General features: G+C 48.0%; 1 protein-coding gene across 2 annotated transcripts in view; it reads right to left on the reverse strand.

The window, feature by feature from the left end:
- FGD4 (FYVE, RhoGEF and PH domain containing 4) overlaps window positions 1-25,559 on the reverse strand; it is a 133,040-nt gene extending 107,481 nt beyond the window's left edge. The window contains exon 1 of one of the 2 annotated variants that reach the window (XM_066590223.1): window positions 25,331-25,559. In XM_066590223.1, coding sequence (XP_066446320.1) covers window positions 25,331-25,439 — 109 coding nt within the window. In that variant the 5' untranslated portion in view covers window positions 25,440-25,559. Of the gene's footprint in view, window positions 1-8,882; window positions 9,104-25,330 lie in introns of those variants that run through there. The other variant, XM_066590224.1, reaches the window with a different exon arrangement.
- Between the last annotated feature and the right edge of the window lie 1,144 nt (window positions 25,560-26,703).

A 26,703-nucleotide genomic window follows, 5' to 3' on the forward strand; every position in this document is an offset into this window, starting at 1 on the left:
ACGCAGAGATCACGGATGTTACATGCATGTGCGCTGTGGATTTGGGGGGGGGGTTGTTTTTTTTTTTTGTTTTTTTTACACATTTCGACAGAACACGGTGCAAACCAAAAAAGTGACGCCAGTTCTTCCAATTTTTTTTTCCACGCATGATAGTCTAGTATCACACGGCCGAGCGCGATATTGGATTGTGAAAGTCGGCCCGATATCGCACGGATGCGATGTACCGGCGGATGCGAGGCGTTTGTGTCAAATACGCCTCCCATCACTTCGCTGAGGCTGCGATCCTCCCGCACGGCTTTCAGCTGCAGCAGAGGAACGCCAACTGTTTACGAGTGCGATGTGAAAACAATGGGCGAGGCGTTCTGATGGAACTCCCAAAGATAGAACGCGCCAGGATTTTTTCCCGCACCGCGATTCTATGCTGGAAGGAAAAAATACTTTTTTTTTTCTTTTAAATCGCTCACGTGTTTGACCCCATAGTAGTGAATGGGCCGGCGCAAATATGCAGCAAATACTCAGGAAACGTGCGGATTAATGCATCAAAACTATTGGCCTTTCTGCGCGCATAAATACGTTGCGTATTTATAAATGCAAAAAATTAGCAGAAGGGTTGGAATACGCCGGGAATATGTGCGCTGCGTATTCACGGACTGTAAAATGCGATGTACCTGTGTGAATGAGCCCTAAACGTCAGATCTAGGTCGGAAAAAAAATCTAACTTCACCGAGTGAACAAGACCTTAAACAGGTTCTCCCACACCTTGCTGTTTTCAGACAGCACTGTACATTATGCAGTGGCCTGGGTTTGTACTGCAAGCCGATTCCCATTCCCTTCAGTAGGATTCAGCCTGCAGTACCAACCTGGGCCACTGTGCAATGTATGGAGCAATCTGAAAAAAGCTAGAAGTGAGAGAACCTCCTTAAGGAGCATGTTTAGCAGTTCTCCTGGGGTGGACACCATAGGCCAATCATGGTTATGGTAGCCGAGCTCTTGAGGATTTCATGACAAAACATCTCAAACAAGTAGGTCTTATCCACAGGATATATCCCATAGGTTGGATTCCCACCTCTGGGACCATCATGAATCGGGTCCTTGACCCTGTTGCACCAGACGAGGTGGCTGCATCCAGCTGCACACCGAAAGCAGATGAGTATGATGTTAGAAACAGCGCCACTCTTGTCTGTGGGCTCTCTCTGGTATTGCAGCTAAGCTCTAGTACTGTGCAGCAATACCAGAGACAGCCCAAGGATAACTTTAACCCCTCTTTTGTTTCATTTTCAGTTTTCATTACCCACTTAAAAAGAAATAAAAATAAAACAGTGTTGGTTTTTTTAATTTAATTATTAATATGAGACAAGGTTTTTGGTTTTTCTTTTAACTTTTTTTTTTTTAATAATTACTAATCAGTTTTAAAGAGAGTTTCTCTTTTGCTTTTTTTTTTAGTCCACATAGGGGACAAGAACTTGCGGTGATTAGATCGCTCTTGCAGTATGATGCAATACTAGAGTATTACATTATACCGCAATCTATCAAGCCATGCTACAGGCATGGCTTCATAGGCGATCTGCAATGGCAGCTCTGGGGCCTTTCAGAAGATGCCTGGCTTCCAAGGCAACCGAACGGTACCCCCCGTTTAACTCCATTTAAATGCTGCTGTCAGAATTGTCAACAGCATTTAAAGAGTTAACAGCTGCGATCAGAGGGATCACTTATCGCAGTTATTGCCAGCAGGTCTCAGCTGTAAGAAACATCCAGCATCCGCATTGAATGGTGCGGAATCAGCTCCCGATCCCCCTCCTATAGCATAGGGGTTAAGAAAAAAATATATATATTGCAGACCCCCATTTTTTTATCCCACATGACCGCCTTAAACAAAAACATTGATGTGAACGAGTCCCAACGACCCCAACATTTGTACAAACATCATTTCTTTCCTACAACGGAATGACTTCATTCCACACTCTATTAGAGTCAGGGAGACACAAGGACGGTCTTCCCAGAATGCATTTCTCTAACCTGACCTACATGGCTGTTTTGTGAAAACCCAACCTGTCCCATTCATGTGTCAAAGTAAATCAGCACAAGGGCTGAAGAAGAAGAGGAGACGCTTTGTGCCTCCGTAATGGAAGGAAGACTCAATTTCACGCTTAGGACTGAGAGACTCCTTCCTGCACAATAGAAGTGATTTCAGGAACAGCTCTCTGAAGACCCTTAAAGACGCTTTCTAAGAGGCCAGTATCCGTGGCGGAGGCCGCGCCGGCTTTACCCAACTCCGGGATGGAAAATCAATATTTATGAATTAGTGTCATGGGGGACGAAGAAAAACCAATTAGAACCGATGCGTTGTTAAGCCAAGTGAATGGTATTCAGAAGGTTATAGCGAGGGGGGGGGGGGGGGGGGGATTATAGTAACCCCCCCCCTACCCTTATGGTGCTGGTCCGCAATCAGCAAGTTAACCCTCCTCCACCTCCAAATCACAAAGACCACTATGTGCAGTAGGCGACAACAGGGTTCAATTTGTGTTGGCGAACAGGAAAAAAAATATTGGGGCGCCTAAACTAAAAGCGAAGGCGATAGCCAGTGGTCAAGAGGTAGGCACTAAGCAACACAGAGCACTGCCAGGAGGGCATAGAGAGGGAAATCCTTGGCTGCCCTCAGTGGCTGGGGTTGGTATTGCAAGTCCACAGACATATGCACAATTGCAAACGCTTCTGCGCAATGTATTTGCGCTGTAAGAGCGGCTTCAGATGAGCATTGTGGAATGCGTATAACATACGCCCGCAGTACGCAGGCTCATTCATTCACATTTACAAATTTTGCGCACGATGTAATTATGTTGCGCTGAAGCTTGCACATTGCTCACAAGTCCGTGTGAATCCGCCCTGAACGAGGCACTTTTCTGCTTGCATCGCTTTTTCTTGACCGGCAGCGGAGCAGAAACCCAACGGACGCCATTATATTCAGTGGGTTCCGTTCAGTTCCATCACAGGACGATTCGTTTGGCATGGGGGTTCCCATGCGCCCCAAACAGAAAACGGAACCCCCGCACAGATGCGAAAGCACCCTTAGGCCCGTCTCACAGGACCAGATTTGAATTGTGGATTCCGCGATCGCATGATCCAAGGTATTACGAGGTTCGATCAAATACATCGGATTACACAATTCCGCTCATATTAGCGGGTCAGAATTACGTAATTCGCTAGCGAAAAATAAAATGCAGCATGTTCTTTTACCGCGGAATCCGCGACCGTAAAGCCGATTGTGCTCAATGGTCGTAGACATACCCATATGCATTGCGTATGGGCGGCGGGTACCTGCGTCATCGCTAAGTGAGTTAGTACGCTGCCATATGCAATACGATTACGCACCATACGTAGGTCACCGGCCAGGTCACAGACAGAATCCACTGCAGGTCTTCCGCGCACAAAAATCGAACCTGGATGTGCGACCCCGGCCTTAGATGGAAACACGACCGAAACGCGTCATAGATGGCGAGTCGTCATTTTGAACAGAACTTCACAGTTTCCCCCTGGAAATAATAGTGTCCTATAGAAGATAATTATGTAGCGGCCGCATGTATAGTCACGTATAGGGCAGAGGGCAAAGTTTTACGCCACCGCTGCCACGATTGTGCAACGTCCTCGCTCTAACCAGACGCTCTTAATTAGCAAAGATCATTAATAAGATGCTGCAACAGTAAATGTCTCTTTTATTAAGTACAGAGAGCGGCCTAATAAATCTGCAACTTATTAGCATCGCAGAACCGTATATATATATATAGCCCGTCCGCACCGCGCATTGACATCTGCATTGTTACAGCGCCATCTGCTGAGGAAAATGTAATATACATCTCATGTTTATCCCTCGGCCTATCTACAGAAAAGTAGCCTGGCAACACACTTTAATGAAGGCCGTCTTAAAGCAACCAATCACAGCGCAGCTTGCACTGTACCTCAGTAGTGTAAGAAATGAAAGCCGCTTTGTGATTGGTTGCTAGGGGCAGCAGAGACAGATTAGCCTTTAGCTTTCGGCCTATTTTTCCGTGGCCTAGCCTGTAGAAAAATATATATTATGGAGGAAAAGCCCTCACGGCCCGATCAGTTTGTCCTTTGATAAACATAGATATATCTATCCATCTTATCTCATATCTGTATGTATGTATGTATGTATGTATGTATGTATGTATGTATGTATGTTTCTCACAGATAGTGTGACAACTTGGGGGTCGTCAGCTCAATAGGATCGCCATTTTTCTGGCAAGATGGTTGGAACAGACGAAATATACTCCAGATTGTGGATGATAATGCCCACATGTCAATGGCCATTAAGAGGCTCTTCATTGCGTTAGTATACACACCCCTGCTATTAAGTCTTTTCTTCTATCCAGTAATGTTTGGCCCGTCGGCAGCGTGTAGCCCCTGAAGGAAGTGAGGTGTGGTGGGCATACATGGTGTGTGATAGGTTGTCCGCTCACATATCACTTGTTATCATGGGTAAACAGGGTGATTTATCAGAGTTATGGTCTGGGTAATTCTTCCGTGACGTTCTCTGGGCCACTCATCCATGTGGAAAGTGCAGCGTCCGAGGAGCGGGCGCACAGCCGAGGAGATAGCGGGATAAATTACGGCCTTGTGACGGGGCTCCAACATCTCCTCCCCTGGGGGTAGCAAGGCATCCATCCAAGTTACTGCTGGGTGAGTTTCACGGGGTAACCCAAGTAGTGGTTTACCTAAGGTCCTTTTGTCACTCGTGACGCCACCATTCCGTTCTCTGCGGTGAATCCAGACGTTGTTAATAAAAGTCCACACAGAGGGATAACGTTTCAGAGCAGAACCGGCGGCGGTCAGTTAAGCTTGTTTACTCGAAAGAACAGTTAACAGTCCAAACTCCGTACATTAACGCAGGACACAGGTGCAGGCAACATTAGTGGTGTGACCGGGAGGAAGTCAAAGGATGACAGACGAGGCCACAGTCCAAATTATCGGTGGGGTTCTGTTCCCGGCCTCTCTCCAGCACTCTACCTGTCAGCACTCACTTTTAGGAAGAAAGCACTCAGCGCTGCATGGCAGCTCCTTTCACTCTCTCAGTCGTCCAGGTCAACAGCAGGAAGGCCTGGGTGAATTAGGCTCAGGGCACACCCAAGACATTCCCTCAGCCTCTTCCATCCTCAGGTCTCTTGTAGGACAAGGCTCAATTTCTCCTAATCACCAGAAGTCTTCACTCTCAGACTCCCTAATGCCAACAACAACCCACAACATGAATCTTGCAAATACACATCTATCAATCTACACACACACACACACACACACGCACGCACGCACGCCTGATAGAAGCCTGTCTGGTCAGATCGGCTTGATAGGCACTCTGCATAGGCAGCCCAAGGGCCTTTCAGAAGGCCCCCGGCTGCCTAGCATCCGCAGAGTCCCGCGGTCTTATCGTGGGACACTGTACGGGCCCCCTGAATGTCGGGTGCCGGCTGTTTCTTACAGCCGGCACCCGGTGGCAGCAGTTCCAACGAGCCCCGCATCGCTCGTCGGAACTGTTAAAACTTTAAATAAAGTGTTAACAGTTTCGACGAGCGGTGCGGCGCTTCTTGGAACTGCTGCCGCCGGGTGTCTGCTGTAAGAACAGCCGGCACCCGACGTTGTATGGAGCGGGATCCACCCATGATCCTGCTCTATACAAACATTTGTTTGGACATACGAACAAATGTACTTGCGAACAGGTTCCTGTAACGGAGCCTGTTCACAAGTAGGGGACCATCTGTGTATAATATATATATATATGGTCAAACATGGTCACTTGACATACAAATAGATACACTTTCCAGACATAACCCAGACAGAAACCATTCAGTGCTGCAGAGGTGCAATACAAATCAAATTCATGCAACATAGAAGACACTGACAACACAAAGGCACAATACAAAACTCATTCATACTTATTGAGGGGCCCCGTTAACTTTGGGCCACTACAAAGGCACTCTGAGCTGATCTGGTTATGAACCCATCCTGGCAGATCACGTCCATCTATACATGATGTTGGTCTTCACTGAGACAGATGGGATCTTCCCGCAAGACAATGCAAGATGTCATAAGGCTATAAATGACTAACAGTTGGCTGCCTAATTCTCCCGACTTGAACCCAATTGATCATCTGTGGGACCACCTTGATCACCGTGTTCGCTCTGTGGATCCTCCACCATGTGCCCTCCAGCAACTGGAGGATGTACTGCAGTCAGTATGGCTCCAGACACCAGAGACCACCTACCAGCACCTTACTGAGTGACCCCCAGCCCGTCTGGCTGCCGTCCGCACGGCCCATGGCGGTTACTTTGAATATTAACTGGTGGTCATAATAATGTAACTAATTTCTGGCCACAAAAATTAATAAGTAACCAGACAGGACTCAGGAAGCCTCCAACTAAAACACTCCAGGCAATATTGACATAGTGTATTTCAAAGATATCAACCTGGAAGAGCCCTTCACATGGTGATACACAACAAGCCATAGCAAACATGGGAGTTGCCTTTCAAGTTGGTGTGATCAGCCTATACTAGGAGTAGTGCTATCTAGAATACAGTGGTAGTATTTAAAACAATTAATTTAATGCAATCCCCCCCCCCTACTAGTAATCTATACCTCCCCTGATAATATACATCGTGAACAAGATAAGACGACTTTATCACACAGCGGGCTTAGATACGGTGTCCAGCTCTAGTAGTGAGGAGCAATTATTGGAATAACTGGGTCAGGAGTGACTAACCCAAGTTTCCAAAAATAATTGGGATGACTGGATCCAGATTCCCATTAAAGTCAACAGGAGTAAAAATTGGGCTCGCTAATTTGGCCTTTAGAAGGTCCCTTGTGCAGCCACATTGCATGGGAATACAGGTGGTGGCTCTGTGGTTAGCATTGTTGCCTTGCGGTGCTAGTGGCCAAGGTTCAAATCTCAGGTTCAAAGGCAGTTGATTCTCTACTTCCACTGCAGTGTGATATCTTCAATGGTCTTCTGTCTGCACTCCTCTGGGTACGATCTCGCACGGCAGTGGAACTAAGGGACCAATTGATTCCCCGGGGGAATGGAAAGGAAGCACAAGACCTGAGTGACTCACAGGAAAACCGTGAGACTTGACGTGTCTGGTATTGTACCAAGGGGTCAGAGCAGAGCATGACGTGAGGGTTCCTGTGTCCTCCCCCTCAGGCAGAGCACTTGATATACGTTTTGCACAAAGTATTCCTGGTCACCAAGTGCTGAAACTTTCCTGAACATGTAAAATATGCATCAGGGCATGAAGAATCCCTTGGGGGTACTTCCATGTCATTAAAGACATAATATCCTCAAAGTGCAGAGCTTTCCTCCTCTTCCTCTTGTGGGTTCGGTCACCTTCTCTCATTCTTCCCCAGATATAGTCACCAAGCATTCGCTCATTATGCGGTCCTTGTACCTTCAGACTCTTTAATGTCTTGGTGGCATGTTTCCCCTGTTCCTCTGAATATGCGCCCATGTTTGACTTGAACACTTCTAGATGTGAGTGGAGAACATGCAACTTAAAGGGGTTGTCCCGCGAAACAAAGTTGGGGTATACACTTCTGTATGGCCATATTAATGCACTTTGTAATATACATCGTGCATTAATTATGAGCCATACAGAAGTTATTCACTTACCTGTTCCGTTGCTGGCGTCCTCGTCTCCATGGTGCCGTCTAATTTTCAGCATCTAATCGCCCGATTAGACGCGCTTGCGCAGTTCGGTCTTCTCCGTGTTGAATAGGGCTGCTCGTGCTTGAGAGCTGCTCCTCGTAGCTCCGCCCCGTCACGTGTGCCGATTCCAGCCAATCATCGAAGATGGGTGTAGAGAGGGACATGGGAACTCCATTGGTGACTCGACTGATGAGACTTATCACCTATCCTATGAATAGGTGATATAAGTCAATCTTGCTACAGCAGTCCTGGGCAGAAGGAGGCATGTCACGTCTTTTCCCAACATTTAACTCACTTAGGCCACAGGATCCCACAGCGGAATCAGACCCTGTGCCCGGCCGGTGACCCTGCGCACCTGTCCAGAGCTTTCTTATTTGTACTGCGGGTGTGCCTGCCGCCGCACATGCGCAGTGCAGAGAATGCCGCGCCGTCGGCTGCGGGTCAGATGGCTTCCATCGACTTCAATGGACGCTGACCACACGAAATCCGCCTAGAAATACAGCATGCTGCGTTTTTCCCCCCACATGTTGAAAATCGCAATTGGTTTCCGCTCATGGGCAGGAAAACACTCTTTTGCATAGCATGCTATGGCAGGTATTTGCTATGGAATCTGAGGTGGCCACTTGCTCCAGATTCCGTAATGCAAATCTGTCTATGTGCAGGCGGCCTTGTAGACAAAGTCCAGCAACAGTGGCCACCACTGTACAAGGACTACAAGCGAGTTCAATACTTGTCAGGAGCCAGAGGTCCACTATTACTACAGGGGGTCACCATTATTACTGGGGCCACTACTACTGGGACCACTACAGGGAACACCATTACTACTGGGGCCACTCCAGCGGACACCATTACTACTGGGGCCACTACAGGGAACAGCATTACTACTGGGGCCACTCCAGCGGACACCATTACTACTGGGGCCACTGCAGGGGACACCATTACTGCGAGGTGGGTCTCTGAAGGGCACTTTTATGAGATACAGACAGCGAGGCATTGCCCCGTCATAAAAATGTGCCATGGCACACACGCCGCTAGAGTTGTCCCTGTTTTTGCTGTTCAGGGTGTACCCTGTAGGCTTAACCTGAATTTGGCAATGATCTTGCACATGTGGTGGGGTCCAAAGTTTCCCTTCCCTATAGATTAGCAGAACAGAAAAACTGAAGGCTAAACATTCACCTGAGTTATCACAGCGGCAGGACGAGAGCGCCTGGCACCTGGGGCAGCTCTCCTCCAAGGACATGGCTTCAGTCCAAGTTCTCAGTCGTAAACGTATAAGTCACCAGCGTCCACCACGAAGACCGCAGTCACAGCTGCCATAACTGAAGATCCTACATTGTCAAAAACAAAAACCGCAAACACGACGAGACACGAAGATCTTGAGCTTAAATATACAGGAGCAGACCTGCAGATCCGGGGAACACCCAAGGTGGATCAGGGATTGAAGGTATTAATCTTCCAAGAAGGGAACAGGAAGGGCTTTAGGTATTATGACCTTCCATGAAGTTCCTGCCGAGCATACAAGTATTTAATTACAAGTTACCAAGAAGATCTTTAACGGTTAATTACAACTCATTGCATTCTAAACATACACCAGGTGGCCACTTTATTAGAGACACTGGCCCTTTCTTGATTGGCACGTCCCTGTATAGAAATTACCTCCGTGATCCCGGAGGGCAGCATAAAAATCATGTGACAAGTTTTCCGTGGATCGGTTTCAGTGTGAATTAACATTAGATGCAAAAATCCACCGTGCTGCATGTGGAGTGTTGTGGCCGAGCACATCATCCTGGTCCCATCCATAAATGTTATACGGGTTTGTCCTACATGGATGCAATGTGCAAACCTGTCTTGTCAATTCCAGTATGTGTGTTGCACAGCTGCAGCGCTTGAGAGGTTAACTTTAATAAAATCAAAGTCTGCATTGTAAATGTATCAGTCTGTCATGTCACGTGGTATGAGAGAGGGTATAAATGGGAGTGACAGAGCGAAAAAAGGGGTTGGAATTCCATCTTCTGAAGAAGCAGGTCTTCCATCTTGATTGCAACCTAACTCAGAGCCACAGGGAAGCACCTTCAGCTTCCTTGTGGTGAAGATGGAAGCGGAGGAGAGGTTTCCCATGATGTCCGAATTCTGGATGCGAGTCCCCAATAGTGAGAGAGCAATTGTAAGTAATTCTTCAGACAAGGCCAGTGTAGAGGTACTACCTCTCTAATTTTCCTATGCGGCTGTCCTGAGCCAGGATCACCACATAGAGGTACACCCTTTAACTTTCACACCCACGCGTCTTCGAGTCGGCGTGGAGGTACTGCAAGAGAATAATCATTTGAAAGTAATTTGCCTGCACTGTGAAGTCTTAAAGTGAACTGTCTTGTGTAAGCTGTTCAAGTTTTCAAGTAAAAGTTTACCTAGGGACCCGTGGTACTCAGAGACTACCTCTGCCGAAGGTCATTCTGGTGTGTAGGAACGGTGGTGTCACCCGTGAAAACTACAACCCCCATTTTCCTGCGTTTATTGGCATTCCCTATCCTAGGGGTGTCTATGGTGGCCTGCAGTAATACTCTGGCCTTAACTGAGTGTATCCCTACGGGAAAGGAATTTGGTAAGTGCCGCCGTGACAAGCCATCCCACCCCCCTACGTATGTCAGGTGTCCGGTTCTCCCTATGGGACGCTGCATGGAGAGTATGTGAGAATACTGTGATAATTAAAAAACTTCCAGCGAAAGGCGATCTTGTGAATGGAAACAGGGGTCAGAGGAGGATGTCAGGAATCATTCTGACCAACAGGTGCTGCAGAGTCAAGAAAACAGCAGGCGAATACAATGCTGGAGCTCCAACTAACGTGTTTGAACACACAACTTGTGGTTGCTTAGCTCGGATGGGCTAGAACAGCAGACAACCAGTTCCAGTGCCATTGGGCGAGATTTCAATGGGCAAAAGAGCACAAAAATGGTATCACTGAGCAGCAGAAAACCATTACCTGGTCAGATGGATCCCGATTTCTGTTGCTCCGTGCTGATTGGAGGTCAGAATTTTGTGCAAGCAGCATGAATCCCTGACCCCTTCCTGTCAGCGCCTCAATCTAATTTGTGGCAACTGCAAGAAGCTTCCTGTCCGCAGGGGCCGATATTCCTGCAGAACTATTAACTGTAAACAGAAACCTGCAGCGTGTCCCAGGGAAAAGAAGAGAGGCGAGTGTTCTTTATTGTCATTTTATAATAAGGCCACATACATACATACATATATATATATATCTTAGGCCGGTTTCACACGAGCGGATTCCTGCTACGGAATCTGTGGTCGGCGTCTGCACAGAGGATCCTCAGCAAATCGATCACACGCGTGGATATAAATTGTGTATTCTGCGAGCGGAAAAGCATGCTCCATGTTGCTGGGGACTCTGTGAGGATGACCTCCATTGAAGTCAATGAAGGCCGTCCGAACTACAGCCCATCCACAATTGACATTCCAGATGGGCTGTGGGTACCAGAGTCATTAAAGATTTTGCAGGTGCGCAGGGTTGCCAGCAGGGGTCATAGCCGGATTTATCTGGGGGATTTTGTATGCGGAGTCCGAGTTGGTCGTGCGAGCAGGCTTTAGTCAGACATCCCCTTTAAGCCCAAAATACAATAAGCGGTTTAATTCCACCCTAGATTTTGGTGATCAAGTATTATACCGCCCTTCAGGAGGACCCACTATAAACAGGAGCAGAGGACAGAATACGTTACAAGAGGATCTGGAGAAGTGGTAACCCTGATAAATGTAAGGTTCTGCACATGGGCAGGAAATACATGTCACCATTACACACTAAAGGGGAAACCACTGGGGAACACTGACATGGAGAAGGACTTGGGGATTGTCGGTAACTGTAACTGGAGCAATCAGTGTCAGGCAGCTGCTGCCAAGGCAAATAGGATCATGAGGATGCATCAGAAGAGGTCTAGGGGTGCATGATGAGAGCATTAGTATTGCAACATGACAATGGAAATAAAATACTAATACAACTTAGGCCGGCTGCACACGAACTAGTCCAATTCCACATGCAGGAGCCCGCAGTGGAATCCGACCCCGTGCCCACATCATCGTCTAGCGATGATGAGGAATCTGCAACCTTCCCGCAATGTCAATTGCGAAAGGGCCACGGGTTGGACGGCTCCGATTAACTTAAAGTAGTCTAATTAATGTCAATTCCGAGACATAGAGGTGGTTGGGAGCGAGCAAAGGAGTTGGAGAAGAAGAAATGTCATGAAGCTGAAGAGCTCAAGAAACACAAACTGTCTTCCTTTTTCCCTGATTTGGAGAAGGATGCTACCGATGGTTCCCCTTCAATATGTCAGGTGGACAGAGATGGCGCTACTGATGATCCCCTCTTGGCAGTGGCGCCTGTGGGAACTGCGGTTGAAGCTGGACTAGCTGTCACTGTAGAAGGCAGGGCCGACATCGCTTCGGTAAGTTCAGTAACTATTCCAACGTTCTGTTGCAACAATCACTTTTCTCTGTGAGAGGGTTTGGCTCTTCGAGGTCTAATGAGATTGTTGACTCCAGAGACAGCGGTAATTATCTGGGCATCTTGGAGCCAATTGGGCAATTTGATCCATTTTTCTCGCAGCACATCCGTCCTCATGCCGTTCACAGACGTGGTCACACTGCATATTTGTCAAAAGCAATCTGCAAAGCATTAATTGCGATGATCGGTAAACAAGTCACCGGCCGCATCAAGGATGAGATTGCAATGTCACGGTACTTCTCAGTTTCAGTGGCCTCCAACCAGACATTACCCACACAGACCAGCTAACCATCATTATTCGCTACGTCCATATGATGGACCACCAACCTGTGGAGCGTTTCCTGGCATTCATCAATATCTCCAGTCACACAGGGTTTTGCCAACACTCTGCTTCAATACTTGTTAGATCAGGACATCAAGTTCAAAAATTGCCGTAGTCGGACATATGATCATGCCAGCAATCTGTCTGGTACTTACACTGGCATGCAGAGAATCTTGACAAACAAGAATAGTTCAGTGGACTATATCCCTTGCACTCTATGAATCTAGTTGGCCGGTCAGCCGTGGATGGTTGCATTCAAGCAGTTTCATTTTTTGAATTATTACAACCCCTGTATACATTCTTTGTAGCATCAACACATCATTGGGGTGTACTGATGACCCATGCTGAAGAGCAACCTGTATGCCTTGTTCCAAAACACCCATGGGATACTCAATGGCCGCTCAAGCTGATGCCACAGAAGCAGTTTTTAGGGGGTACCACCAGTATCAAAATGCTCTCCAGAAAGTCTCTGGGAGTGCTACTCAGAATTGGCCAAACACTTGGACACCATTGAAGTCGCCCTAATGTGTGAACTTTGGAATGACACATTACAGCACTTCAACCACAGTAGCAAGTTGCTACAAAGTCCCACCATCGGATTACCACCAGCTATTGCTCTTCTGAAGAGCTTGGATAAACGCTTGGATGAATGCCGAGAGAAGTTTGACTATTACGAGCAGCGGGCACGCGATCGCTGTGGTAGTAGTGCATACTAATCAGAAAGTCGGCGACTACCCAAGCACAAGAAGCATGCCAGTGATGGAGATGCCACAGATGCTGGGGAAGGGATGTTGGGCCAGCAAAGGTTTAAAGTCAATACCTTTTATGTCATCATTGATCAACTGAAGAGCGCACTAGAAGAATGTATCAAGGCATATTCCATGGCTGCAGAGGTTTGGTGTGTTGACGGAGTAGGACTGTCTGATATCCATGTTGGTAGTCCAAGACTTGCTGGTGAATATCCAAAGTACTTGTCTTCCGATTTAACAGACGTATTTGAGTCAGTTTATATGCTGGTATGAAGAGCAGAGACCTGGTGAAGTAGCACCAACTGGCAGTGCCCCGGTGAGGCTTAGATGCTGCACACTACTGCAGTTCATCATGCATTTCATGGAACGGGCACTCCGAAGTTATTTATCCCTAATGGCCGCGAACCGCACAGGGAACGCTCTTTTTGTCAACTAGAAGGAATTAAGGCTGATAAACGATCAGCGACGGGTCAACAACCTCTCGGTTTACCGGCACGTCTCTGCACTGAAAGTGATTTGCTTCATAAAATTAAAGGGGTTGTCCCGCGGCACCAAGTGGGGTTATACACTTCTGTATGGCCATATTAATGCACTTTGTAATGTACATCGTGCATTAAATATGAGCCATACAGAAGTTATTCACTTACCTTCCCTGCGCTGGCGTCCCCGTCTCCATGGCTCCGTCTAACTTCAGTGTCTAATCGCCCGATTAGACGCGCTTGCGCAGAAGCGTCTTCTGCCTTCGGGTCTGCCCGGCAGCAGCGGCGTTCTGGCTCCGCCCCCTTCTACGCGTCATCACGTAGCTCCGCCCCATCACGCGTGCCAATTCCAGCCTCCTGATTGGCATTAATATGGCCATACAGAAGTGTATAACCCCACTTGCTTTCGCGAGACAACACCTTTAACTTCAAAAACCCAACGAACGAATTTGCAATCGCAAAAGTGCGCCAAGTTGTAATGTAGCTACTGTAATCCTATAGGAATTACAGGACTGGCCAAAAAATGGTGGTTTGTAATACATTTTCTGCTGTTAAATTTAACTTTCTCCCTTTTATCGGTGAGTCCACAATATCTATATTTTTAGGCCACCTATCAAAATGAGCCTTAGGTCCAACAGAGAGAGGGGTTTTCCAGGGAAATACTATCATCAAGATAGGTGATCAATCATTGATTGGCTGGGGTCTGTCCAGAGGCATAACTTGAAGCTCCTGGGCCCCAATGCAAAATGTGTAGCGGGGCCCCTAATTATAATGTTTTATTAATAGTACTGGGCTACCTATATGGAGAAGAGAAGCCTTATGGGCCCCCTAAAGCTCCTGGGCTCAGGTGCAACCGCATCCCCTGCACCCTCTATAGTTACGCCCCTGGGTCTGTCACTCGGCACCCCGACTAAGCAGCTGAGCGGGCACATGCCATCGGCACCGCAAATACACAGAGCTCCGACCTGTGTATCCGACTGATTGGCGACCCGATAACTATGTATAATATATCAGGGGCCAGTACAGAGATCTCTCCCATCATCTATTATACCCAGGACTGTAACAAGGGGGCGCTCTAATAACTATGCATAGATATATCAGGGGTCAGTACAGAGATCTCTCCCATCATCTATTATACCCAGGACTGTAACAAGGGGGCGCTCTAATAACCATGTATAGATATATCAGGGGTCAGTACAGAGATCTCTCCCATCATCTATTATACCCAGGACTGTAACAAGGGGGCGCTCTAATAACTATGTATGGATATATCAGGGGTCAGTACAGAGATCTCTCCCATCATCTATTATACCCAGGACTGTAACAAGGAGGCGCACTAATAACTATGTATAGATATATCAGGGGTCAGTACAGAGATCTCTCCCATCATCTATTATACCTAGGACTGTAACAAGGGGGCGCTCTCTTCATCTAGAAGATTTCACCATCGACATAGAAGGGGGTTCTTTAACGTAAGAGCAGGGAGACTTTGGAAGTCTGCTGAGGATATGGTGACAACGAATTCGATAAAAGAGTACAAGAGGGGCCTGGACGACTTACATGAGTGATACAATATTACATTTTACAGCCCCCGATTACTTCAGAAGGGTCGGTGATCCGGAGATTATTCCGATTTTCTTTTCCTTAAATGGGGAAAATTGGCTTCTACCTCATTGGGGGGGTTTTCTGCCTTGTTCTGGATCAACATTGTGGTGTAACAGGCTGAACTGGATGGACAAATGTCTTTTTACAGCCCAACATACTATGTAATATAAAAACCAGTTCACAAATGATAGTTCATACATGAGCGGCCGGGAGGAATCTCCACACGGCTGCCGATTCCTGATAGACCGGTTGGGACAAAAGCTTTATTAAGGTAGAATTCTGGGCACATGACCAACCGACTGAGAAGGTGGCAGCAGGCGGGTTACACGCAAGATTTGTGTTCAATTCCCGAAAGAATGTCGTTGCCGGTACGGAGCGGCTCAGCAGCACCGGGAGGAAGGAAAAAAAGTTCTTAAAACAAGTCGCCTGCAGCTTCAAGACCTGAAGGTTCCAAGGAGACGAGAAAAAAAACTGATTACATGATGGCGTCACTTCACTAATGTGCTGAATGGCTTCCATGTATTTAGGCGTGCTTAACCCCTTAAGGACTCAGACTATTTCGGTGTCGAGGACGCAACAATAATAGGGGGATTTTCATGTCCACTTCTCAAAAGCCATAACTTTTTTATTTTTACCTCGGCGCAGCCGTATGGGGGCTTGTTTTTTGCGTGGCGAACTGTAGTTTTTATTGCTACCATTTTTTGGTGCATAAAATGTATTATGAAGCGTTTTTGGTTTTTTTTTTAGAACAGTTAGAGAAAACATCGATTCTGGCATGGGTTCTTAATTATTTTTTTTTTACACTGTCAATCTTAACCCCTTGAGTGGCACGCCCGGAAATTTTCCGGGACGAGCTCCACTGCCGATAGTGATATAGCCCGGAAGATTTCCGGGCTATGTATCACTATGGGAGCTGCAGAGCACAATGCCACAAGCTGTGACAGTGTGCTCTGCCTGCACAGACCCACACAGAACAAAGCAAGGGCTTTGAAAAACCAGCAGAAGATAGTGCCGATCTGCCGGCAATCTCCTGCTTTGTTTACAGGTTGCCATAGAGACCATCGGCTTGATGGTCTCTGTGGCAGGGAGAGCTTGATGCTTGGCTGTGAGAGGACAGCTAGGTACCTGCTCTTACAGCAGAGATCAGAGAAAACCTCCGATCTCTGCTGTATTAACCCTTTACATGCTGCAGTCACATAGACTGCAGCATGTAAAGGGCTGTCACTGCAGCATGTAAAGGGCTGTCACTGCAGCATGTAAAGGGCTGTCACTGCAGCATGTAAAGGGCTGTCACTGCAGCATGTAAAGGGCTGTCACCATCGGACCCCCGGAATGTGATCAGGGGTCCTGATGGGTCCCTGCGGAAGTCCCCTAAAGGGACAAAAAAATAAAAAAAAATAAAATAAAAACACTTTTCTCCCTTTACTTTGTAAAAAATCAAAAATACAATCACACATGTGGTATCCGTGTGCGTCGTAATGACCCAGAGAAGGAAGTTAATACATTATTTAACCCCTTAATGACATGGCCCCTTTTTTTCTTTTTATCCCATTTCTTTTTTCCTCCCCCCTGTTTAAAAAAATCACAACTTGTCCCGCAAAAAACAAGCCCTCATACGGCCATGTCAATGGAAAAATGAAAAAGTTATGGCTCTTGAGACGCAACTGCAAAATTAGTTGAAATTCAATGATTAGACCATTTTAAAAAACCTGCCCTGGTGGGCACGACAGGGTGGTAGGAAACCCGCCACTCAAGGGGATAAAGCATAAATTTTTTCTGCGGGTCGGTTCGATTACGACGATGCTAAAAATATTATTATTATTTTAGGTTTTTCCACTTTTGCACAATAAAACTTTTCTTTGGAAATAGTAATTATTTTTACATGACTGCATTGAAAGTCCCATGACTTTTTTATATTTCCATGGACAGGGCTTTTTTTTTTGGGAGGGGGGGGGGGCTATAGTTTTTATTTGTACAATTTTGGGGTACATACGGCTTTTTTTGATCACTTTTATTGTGCTTCTTGGGAGGTAAAATGAACAAAAATAAATATTTGCAGGATTAATAGTGTGCTCAAATTATAGTACAGGCTACTACAGACACGATGATACCAAACATGTGGGGGTTTTCTTAAATATTAAATTTTTGCAAATAAAAATAGAGCAAAAAACTTTTTGGGGGGTGGGTGGTCGAGGGGGTGGGGTTTACACTTTTTAAAAAAAAAAAAAACATTCTATGTCCCTGAAGGGGACCTAATCCGTAGCAGCTCTGATCGCTATGGCAAGGCACTGCAGGACTTCTGTCCTGTAATGCCTTACTGCTTGTAATAGCGCTCATAGGCCGCATGCACACAGCCAGTTCGGATTCCAGCTGAGAGATCTTGCAGCGAAATTCGACCCTGTGCCGGCCAGTGACCGCGCCATACCAGTCTCCGATACACTGTGGATGTGTCAGCTGGCACGCCGCCGCACATGCGCAGTGCAGAGAATGGCGCACCGTCAATGAAGAGTAACCACAGCAATTTTGAAATTAACATTTTCGGAATCGCCGCAGGACGGATGTCTTCCATTGACCGCAATGAAAGCCATCCGTGCGAGTCTCACACAAAGCATGCTGTGAATCTTCCTCCGAAAGTGCTTTCCGCTCGCATGCGTGGTAGAATCACTTTACATTGCATGCTATAGGCAGACATTGTTGCAGAATTTGTGGTGGGCGTCTGGCCACGAATTCCGCAGCAAAAATCCGCTCGTGTGCATTAGGCCATAGGTAAAGGCCTGTATCTGGCATCCACGGCAACCCGTCAGCCCTCCGTGATTACATTGCAGGGTCCGATGACATCACGGAAGGAGCACCCCCTCCCTCTGTAAACCCTTAACATGTCCTCCCTTAGGAGTTTAACCCCTTAATGCCACAGGACGCAAGTTTACGTCCTGGTAGGGGGGCACTTAACGCAACAGGACATAAACGGACGTCCTATGGATGGCAATGAGAGCTGTAGGGGTGTTCCAGGCAGAGTCTGCAGTCAGTGTCGGAGTGGAAGCTGCTGCTCCGAGGCCTGTGTGGTGGCCGGCGCTCGGAATTGTAGGTGCAACTCGCATTGAAATAAATGGGACACAAGCCGCTTTCCCTTGTGATGCAAGAGTGCAACTGGTAGTGCTTCAAGATGTACGTGCCCATGGCGCCCTAGTACCAGAGCCAACCTCCCCGAAGAGAACGGTCACCACGGGCAGCACCCGCCAGCAGTCCAGAGTTTGTCCAGGTGAGCCCCTATACCTGAACTACAGGAGGGCCCCAACACCACCCAGGGGCCCCTCCTTTCATGGACATCACTGAAAGCCAACAGCTTTGTTTGTACTGCAGCAGCATAGATGGGCATGATCTGTGCCTGCAGTACCAAACCTGGGCTGCTGCAATTGGGGCAGTGTTATGTGCTTCCAGCGCTGGCCACACAGAGCAGACCTGGCGATCAGCTGATCGGCGGGTATTCTGGATGACCCACTCTGAAGTCAGGTCATCAATAGTAAAAGTTCTGGACGATCTCTTTAATACAAACTCTGTTATGCAATTTTGAAAGCAATAATATCACAATATGCAGGAAACTCCTGAGCTCCCCCTGGTGGTGGCTGCAGGAAGCTAGAATTTTATCATTTAGCACTATGCCCATGCAGTGGTTTGGAGGGCTGCATCAGAATGCTGCTCTGAACACCATAGAGATGTATTAATTAATTAATAGGCACGGAAACTGGGACTTAATAACTACAATGAACTTAAATCGCAAACATTCCATCTAAAGGGCCCATTTTCACACCCTATTAGCACATTCTGAGTTATTAGATGGGGATCCTTTGTTCAGGATCCTCATCTCTTGCCCAGATAGCAGAGCAGCTATAAAGACCGTCTCTTGCTCGGTAGGACCTTTCCTGCATTGCACAGACAACCCGCTGATGGACACGGTGTAATGCTTCATTTCACCTGTGGGAGTGCTGTAGGAAAATGAAACACTTACTGCAAGGTTACTCCGTAGATTGTAAATGGAGGTCCCAGCAAAGGGACACTTTATGAACAGCTTATTGTCATGGGATCTATTATCTATTAAGTAGGGATTGTCCAAAGTGGGGAACTCCTTTAAGGATGTACAAATATTACATCTGAATGTCTGATGGCTGACATCAGTACTGGATACCAGCACTCCTACTTCATGGAGAATGTCCAAACTGCTGGGGAGCATCAGGACCCGGGGCTGTCACTCTATGGCGATGTCTACTGTTGCTAAGCAACAACCCAAACATTATGTATGGCGCTGCTTATTAAACAATGTAGCTAAGAAATTCACTAGGGAGCCCAGAAAATTCCCTAATGGACAATTCCCTTGAGACTCCTCCTCTATGACCGCCAGACATATTATTAAGGAGCGGAAGAGAAGAGGATTAACTGCCAAACCCTCGCCTCCACGATATTTATCTACACCGAATGGCCACTTTATTAGAGACCCCCATCTAGTAGCATTGGACTCCTTTAGCCTTCAGCCCCTCAGCAATTCCTTGTGGCGTAGACTCCACTTAGTGATGAAATCGTTCTGCAGGAATATTGGCCCCTGTGGACAGGAAGCTTCTTGCTGCAGATTAGGCGGCGGTGCTGACATGCTCTGACCAGCTGACAGGAAGGGGTCAGCGATTCATGCTGCTTGTGCCAAATTCTGACTCCCATCAGTAACAGAAATCTGGACCCATCTGACAGGAGATGTTTTTCCCGCTGCTCAGTGATACAAGTTTTGTGCTCTTTTGCTCGCTGGAGTCTCGCCTTTCTGTTTCCCTTAGACACAATGGCGCTGGGACTGGTCAGCCACTGTTATAGCGCATCAGTCTAAGGAATGGCGAGTTGTGCATTCAGACTCGTAAGGCCGATCTCATATGATCAGATTTCAATGGCGGAACCCATGACAGTCACCCGCACGGACGAGCCGCGGTATTCCACACACACATTGAAAAAACAGACCATTTGCATATCCGTTCAGATGAGCAGATATGGCGACTGCGATTTCCACAAGCGGATTTAAAAATCACAGCATGTTCTATTTTTCTGGGAAGTCTGCATGGACGGCTTCTATTGAAATCAATGGAAGCTGTTTGACCCCCAGCCCATTGACAATAGACACTGCAGATGGGGCGCAGGTACCAGAGTCATCGCCTAGCGACGTCACGGGAAAAACAAATATTTAAAAGAAAGTACTGTGCAGGACCGACGGCGAGCGTCCGCGGTCATCGGCAATACAGAAAAGCAAAAGGTACACAGGGTCGCCGGCCGGGGTCAGGGCTGGATTCCACCGTGGACGCCCACATGTGGAATCCGGATCGCCCATCTGAGACCGGCCTTGGTTGGAGCACAAGCGTTGTATTTGGCTCTGTTTCCTTGACCGTGCAGCACCTGTTCATCAGAACGATTCCTGACATCCTCCTCCGACCCCTTTCGGTGATAAGCCGTTTCTGTCCACAGGACCCCCTTTCACAGGCTATAAAAGATATACAAAAAATTTGAGGGATTCTTGCAGCAGGTTTGACTCAGAGCTGAACTCTGAGTCACGGAGGGGGCCGCGCCGGCCTCTCCCCGCCCACAGCTCCTTCTATACAGCTATCAATCTGCATTATACGTATGGGAAGACGCCGGCAGAATCCCTTTAAATCATTTTAAAATTTGGAACCTATTAAGATTGCAAAACAAGGCGAAATGGTTTCCACGTCAGCCAATCCCCACGAGCGGCTGCGGACAGTAATTACATCGAAGGGTTCACTTATTTTTCTTCCACATGTTACATGCAGCCATGATGCAATGCGCCCTTCCCAGTCCTCATTGTGAAGCGATAGGAGTCATCTAGGGCGAGAGGGGTGTGAATATTTATTCAAACTAGGTCAGTAAGTAATGCAGTTCCACGTTCCAGAATATTGACGCCTCTTGTGAGCGTGCCTGTACAACACGAACACAACAATCACCACCCGTGCCCCGGGGCTGCCAGTTTATAGCATCGATCAGCAGTCATTGCTATGATGCTGTTTCCCGACAACAGGAAATTACCATAGTACCTTTCCAACATCTAAACAAAGGACTACAAAACCCAGCAATGCCGACTATAGGAAGTTGTGTTGCTTGCAGAATCCCAAGTCGTTCTGCGCCATTTCATCTGAAGTCAGATTATATCATTTCTCCTTAGGGAGAGCACCTAGAAGGTGGGCGGAGACTTAAAGCCATCCATGCTCCTCTGGGAAATATGCAGATTCCACAATGCCTCTACAGCACCACCTATTGGAAGGCAGAAGTCCTGCAAGTCAATGTCAACTTTTAAACAAGCCTTGTAACAATGACTGGAAATATGAGCCAAAGCCAGAACCTTCTCCAGAAGGATCAGATCACCCACCATGGGCAGACTGCTGTTTTGGTCTCCTCCCGACCCCCCTTATGAGAGTGCAGCAGGTTTTTGGCTTAGCTTGTGTTACCCTTCCTGACCCCTGTCTATAGACCTCTCACCATAGGAGCATCTTTTCTGCAAACTCAGCATTGTGATATTCCTCCTTTATAACTTCTGGTATAGCATAAATAGACAACTGGGTGTCCTCCCCCCCCCCCCCCCCCCCCATTTCCATAGGGTGTGCCTGTTTCTGTCATCAGCAACTGTGTAAGGACACATCCCACTGACAGGTGGTAACACCAAGTTTTAATTTAGTCATACATTGCCAGGAAGAGTAACAGAGGAATAACACAAAGCTGAGTTCAAAGAAAAACAGAAATCAGAAGATGGAGCCAGGGATATTACAGCCTTAATCCAGATGCTCCAACGCTGCCAGCTTCTGTTAATTTCATTACTGCGTATCCTGCCACATGACCTGCACCCGCTCTGGTGCCCGGAGCCAAGGACCGCCAATGTACAGAGAATGGCAGTGTTTATGTAACAACGATTCTAGCAGAGGCACTAAATAGGCGATGCTATGGAATCTGTGCCGACAGTCATAACGGAGAGCAGTATATGGAGGACGGCGGCAGATGCCACCGCTGATGTCACATTTCATTCTTGTCTCGCGAATGACGAAGCAGGAACTCCGGCGAGTCTCCTGGAGTGACCTTTAACGGGGCTCCAAATGGAAAAAGAAGAAAAACAAGGCTCCTTTACTCCAGAAACAGCACCACACTTGTCCACAGGTTGTCCGTGGCATTGCAGCTCAGCTCTAATGAAGTGAATGGGGCTGAGCTGCAATACCATACATAATCTGGGGACAAGTGTGGCGCCGTTTTCGTTTTGGTGCTCTTCTAATCCTTTTAAGAAATGGAACCTAGGCGAAAAAACAACCATTTCATAGACACGCACATATAATAGACGCTGCAAGAGGGATAACTTATTGCAGGCAGTCAGGGGAGGCACTCCATCTTGGCGGTTGTGCTGCCGAGTTGCTGCGCCATCGTCTAGGGTTTGGGGTCTGCCAAATCACAGCAGCCATTTTTAGCCACTAGTAAAGGGGCAATACTTACAGCCGAGGGGGGGGGGGGGGCTTAGTTATTGAAATGAGATGAGCCGCCATTCTGCTGCAATGACATCACCAACCCTGGGAGGTGGAGGGCGCTCTATACCATGTGACCCAGTGTCAAAACCAGGCCGTTAGTGGAGGTACTTCTGAACCGGACTGGATCGGGTATTTCCCCTCCTTAGACTACCCCTTTAAGTCATCATTTAGTAACAGTCTGCAGGCTTTATAAGACTTCTTGATCCAAACAGCACCCCATATCTCAGCTTCCGGGAGCCCGGTAAGAGTGCTGAGGGATACAAGTTACCTGCAGTCACATTGTTTATGTCGTGCCTTAGATTATTATATACTGTTCTTTACGTCGCACTTCCATTATATACTGATGCATGCCTCCCACCCGTCCCGGATCCAGGGGGCAGTCCTGGCAGATCTGCCGCAGGTCAGTACCCGAGGTCTCAGGACATACAGTAAGTACATTCTGATACAATGGTGGGTAGGTAGGCATCATAGAGTGACTCCTGCCCTACATGGTAGGTACCCACAATGACATCAGTGGATGAGTTGGTACCAGTGCCAATGAAGAGGCATCCCGCTAGGATGGTGCGCCCCTTGTGGCTGGCCCTGGATACTGTCCCCCAAGACTGGGGCAGGCATGCTGCCAGGACGAGGGGCGAAGTCATGCTCAGCCTGACCTGGAAGGTGGGCAGAGGAGGAAGAAGCGCTGCACACGGAGGTTACCTCTTAGGCCGCCTGCCCGGCTGGTGACCCGCGTACCTGTCCGCAGTCCTCATAGTCTCCACAGTGGATGTGCCAAGCGGCGCACATGCGAGTACAGATAAACACCGCGCCGTCGCTAGGTGATGATGTGGATGCCACGGCCTTTCCACAATAAGGACTGCGGAAGGGCTGCGGGTCGGACGGCTTCCACTGACTTCAAGCAGAAGCGGGAAACGCTGCGTAATTGCGCAGAAAAAGAACGCTTCTGGAACGCAATAATACTGACGGCCATTTCCGTTGGTGCGTCTTTGCTCGCCGCACGCAAACGAACATTTATTGCAAGTAAAATACGCTGACGCTACCCTCATTCCGCAAAAATGCTAAGCTCACGCGTGCAAATACGCATGCGCTCGTGTGAAGCCGACCTGAAGGCTCACACCGTGAAGGACGCAGCATTTTCACGGCGGCCTTTTTTTACGCCTGTGTCTCATCGTGTCCGCAGTAAACACGGATGCTCATGTGCGTTTGGTATGGTTTGTTTCCCCCCCCCCCCCCCCCCCATTAGATATGAATGGCGGTTTTGGTCCCCAAACTCGGACTGAAATAAGAGCCGCTGCAATATTTTGTTTTCACCAGCAGCTGCGGGCCGTGAAAAACCGCACATCTGCAGCGACAATCCGTAAATGGGCCGTCTGCTTCCTGTACTCAGTCCGCAAAAAGATACGGACAGAATCCTCGCCTGCGCGGCTCCCGCCACGGATTACGCCAGGGTTTTCTCATGTACATGGAGGCCGGGGATTTCAGTCACATCTGCATATTTTTCAGGTGATTTTCGGACGCATTAAAAAAAACGCGGCATGTCCTATTGGGGTCTGTAATACCGACCCAAAGCGGCCATAGAATTCAATGGGACTGCGCAATTATGGGACCCCAGGTGTCGAGATTGTGGGGGTCTCAACAGTGCGACGAGTTATCGCCTATTACTGCGAGGCATGCAAGAACACTATGAACGTATCTGGGAGACAACGGGAAGTGGCGCGATCGGGCGCGAACGGACCAGGATTGGGGCTGAACATGAAAACAATGTACAGGCCGTTCGCCCACGTGATACACTAGTAGGGATTTTTGTGTAGCGTGGGCATTGCGCACAAGTTGTATATTGTGTCCCGCGTGGTAAGTACGTTACGCAGAAGCCCCGCCCCTATACTGTACATAGCCAGCAGCGACATAATACACCAGCCGTGATGACAGTGACTCAGCCACCCGTGTGCCCAGCGGGCGCCGCCATGATCATACGCTCCTGGCATCATCTGGTTGCTATAGAGTCATCTCCCGCCACTCCATGACAGCTCATACAGTTCACCCAACTTTCCTGTAACCCAGAATGGCGAATCTGAATGCAATCACACATAAGCGAGTAAACCAACATAGAACATAAGATGGATTTTCCATTCAGGGCTTCTGGAAAGCCGGGCAATTGCCCTACCATAACGCGGTCACCCAGCTTTCCTAGATATCGGGTGTGTTCACGTGGAAACAGTTACTATTAAAGCGAATGGGAGCGAATACTTTTCACAGTAAAAAAAAACATTTTTAGGGAAGAAAAAACGTGGCGGATGTTCTGCGCAGTTTCTGCAACGTGCGAACGCACCCGGTCCGCGGAGGAGGCGCAGGTTACGGTTGTCACCGGCGTCTGCTATACACAATAATGGCATGTAAGGGGTTAATCGGCGCACTCACCGTCTTGGCCCCCGTTCTCCGTTGGGACGGTCACCCTGATGGGTCCGCTGCCCACACAGGGGTTGGATTTCCTCCGGATCGCCATTCTCCTGAAGCCATCGGGGTTCATGGTTGGATTAACGGAGCGCCCAGCCAGTAATGCGGATTATAATCCGTCCTCAGAAGCCCCCAGAGCCCCTGGCCGGCGGGGTCTTCCCATACAAGCCCTCACTGTAGATCCCCAGCACACTGAGCCAACTCCTTGCAGCAGCTGCTGCTGCACACTGAGGCATGCAGGCCCCGCCCCTCTGCTTAGCCCCGCCCTCACCTGAGTGTGTCCTGCTCACCTGGGGATCGCACTACCTGTACTGTACGCTACGTTGCTACGATCGAGTCCTTCCAAATATAGAAGCGAGAGCGTATTAACCCTTTCAGCGCCGCAAAGGATTCCATCCAATTTGAGATTAGTTTAAAGCTATGGGGCAAATATGTCCCTTGGTCCTCAAAGGGTTAAGGCGCGTATTTGCGCACGCAAAATGCAGGGAATAGAACCCATTGATTTCAGGAAACGGTCGGGTGAAAAGCTTCTTCTATTTATTAAACAACCCAGACAGACGTGGATTTCCGTGGGTTCGCTCACGTGCGCCTATTTTGTCTGCGCGTTTCGGTCACGCTTTTTCTTGCACATTCGCGCACCAATAGTCTCCATAGAAGTCAAGGTAGAACGCACAAAACACGCTAGGAGATGCGTGAAACGCTGTGGAATTCCGCAGAAACTCATTAGACTAATTAGCCATTTGAATCGGTACGTTTTTTGGGTTTTTTTGCTGTGCGCAAACGTGCATGCCTTGTACAGGGTAAAAGTACAGTAAAATACGACTGTGAGAACGCGAAAAATCATAGTTCCGCAAAAATGCTACGCTCATGCACGCAAAAATATGAATACGCCCGTGTGAATCTGGCCTGAGGGCTCATTCACACAGATGGTTTCAGTCCTATAAAGAAGGCCTAATTGATATCAGAGGGCACCTGTAGGCGAACGGAGGCGCAGATACGCTCGCGGTAGCATGACATATATGTGCTGTGAAGGGAGCGCTATCACGGGCGTATTGCTGCTTTTTACTGTACTTTTCTGCACTGCCGGACCGTAAAAACACCACATTTGCGCAACCGATAAACTCCTATGGCCTTTGTTGTACAAAAATAATAGAGCATGCTGTGCGTATTCACGCGCTTGAGATTCGCACGCTTGCGCAAAAATGCATAATGTGAGAGAACCTATTGAAATCAATGGGTTCTATTCACCGTGTTTTGTGCGAGCAAAAATGACCGTGTGAAGAAGCCCAAAATGAGTAAAAAACACAGCGACGCGCGGAACATCCGATTCCGCTACG

The sequence above is a fragment of the Eleutherodactylus coqui genome, chromosome 2 (assembly GCF_035609145.1).
Source record: "Eleutherodactylus coqui strain aEleCoq1 chromosome 2, aEleCoq1.hap1, whole genome shotgun sequence".
NCBI classification, from domain to species: Eukaryota; Metazoa; Chordata; class Amphibia; order Anura; family Eleutherodactylidae; genus Eleutherodactylus; species Eleutherodactylus coqui.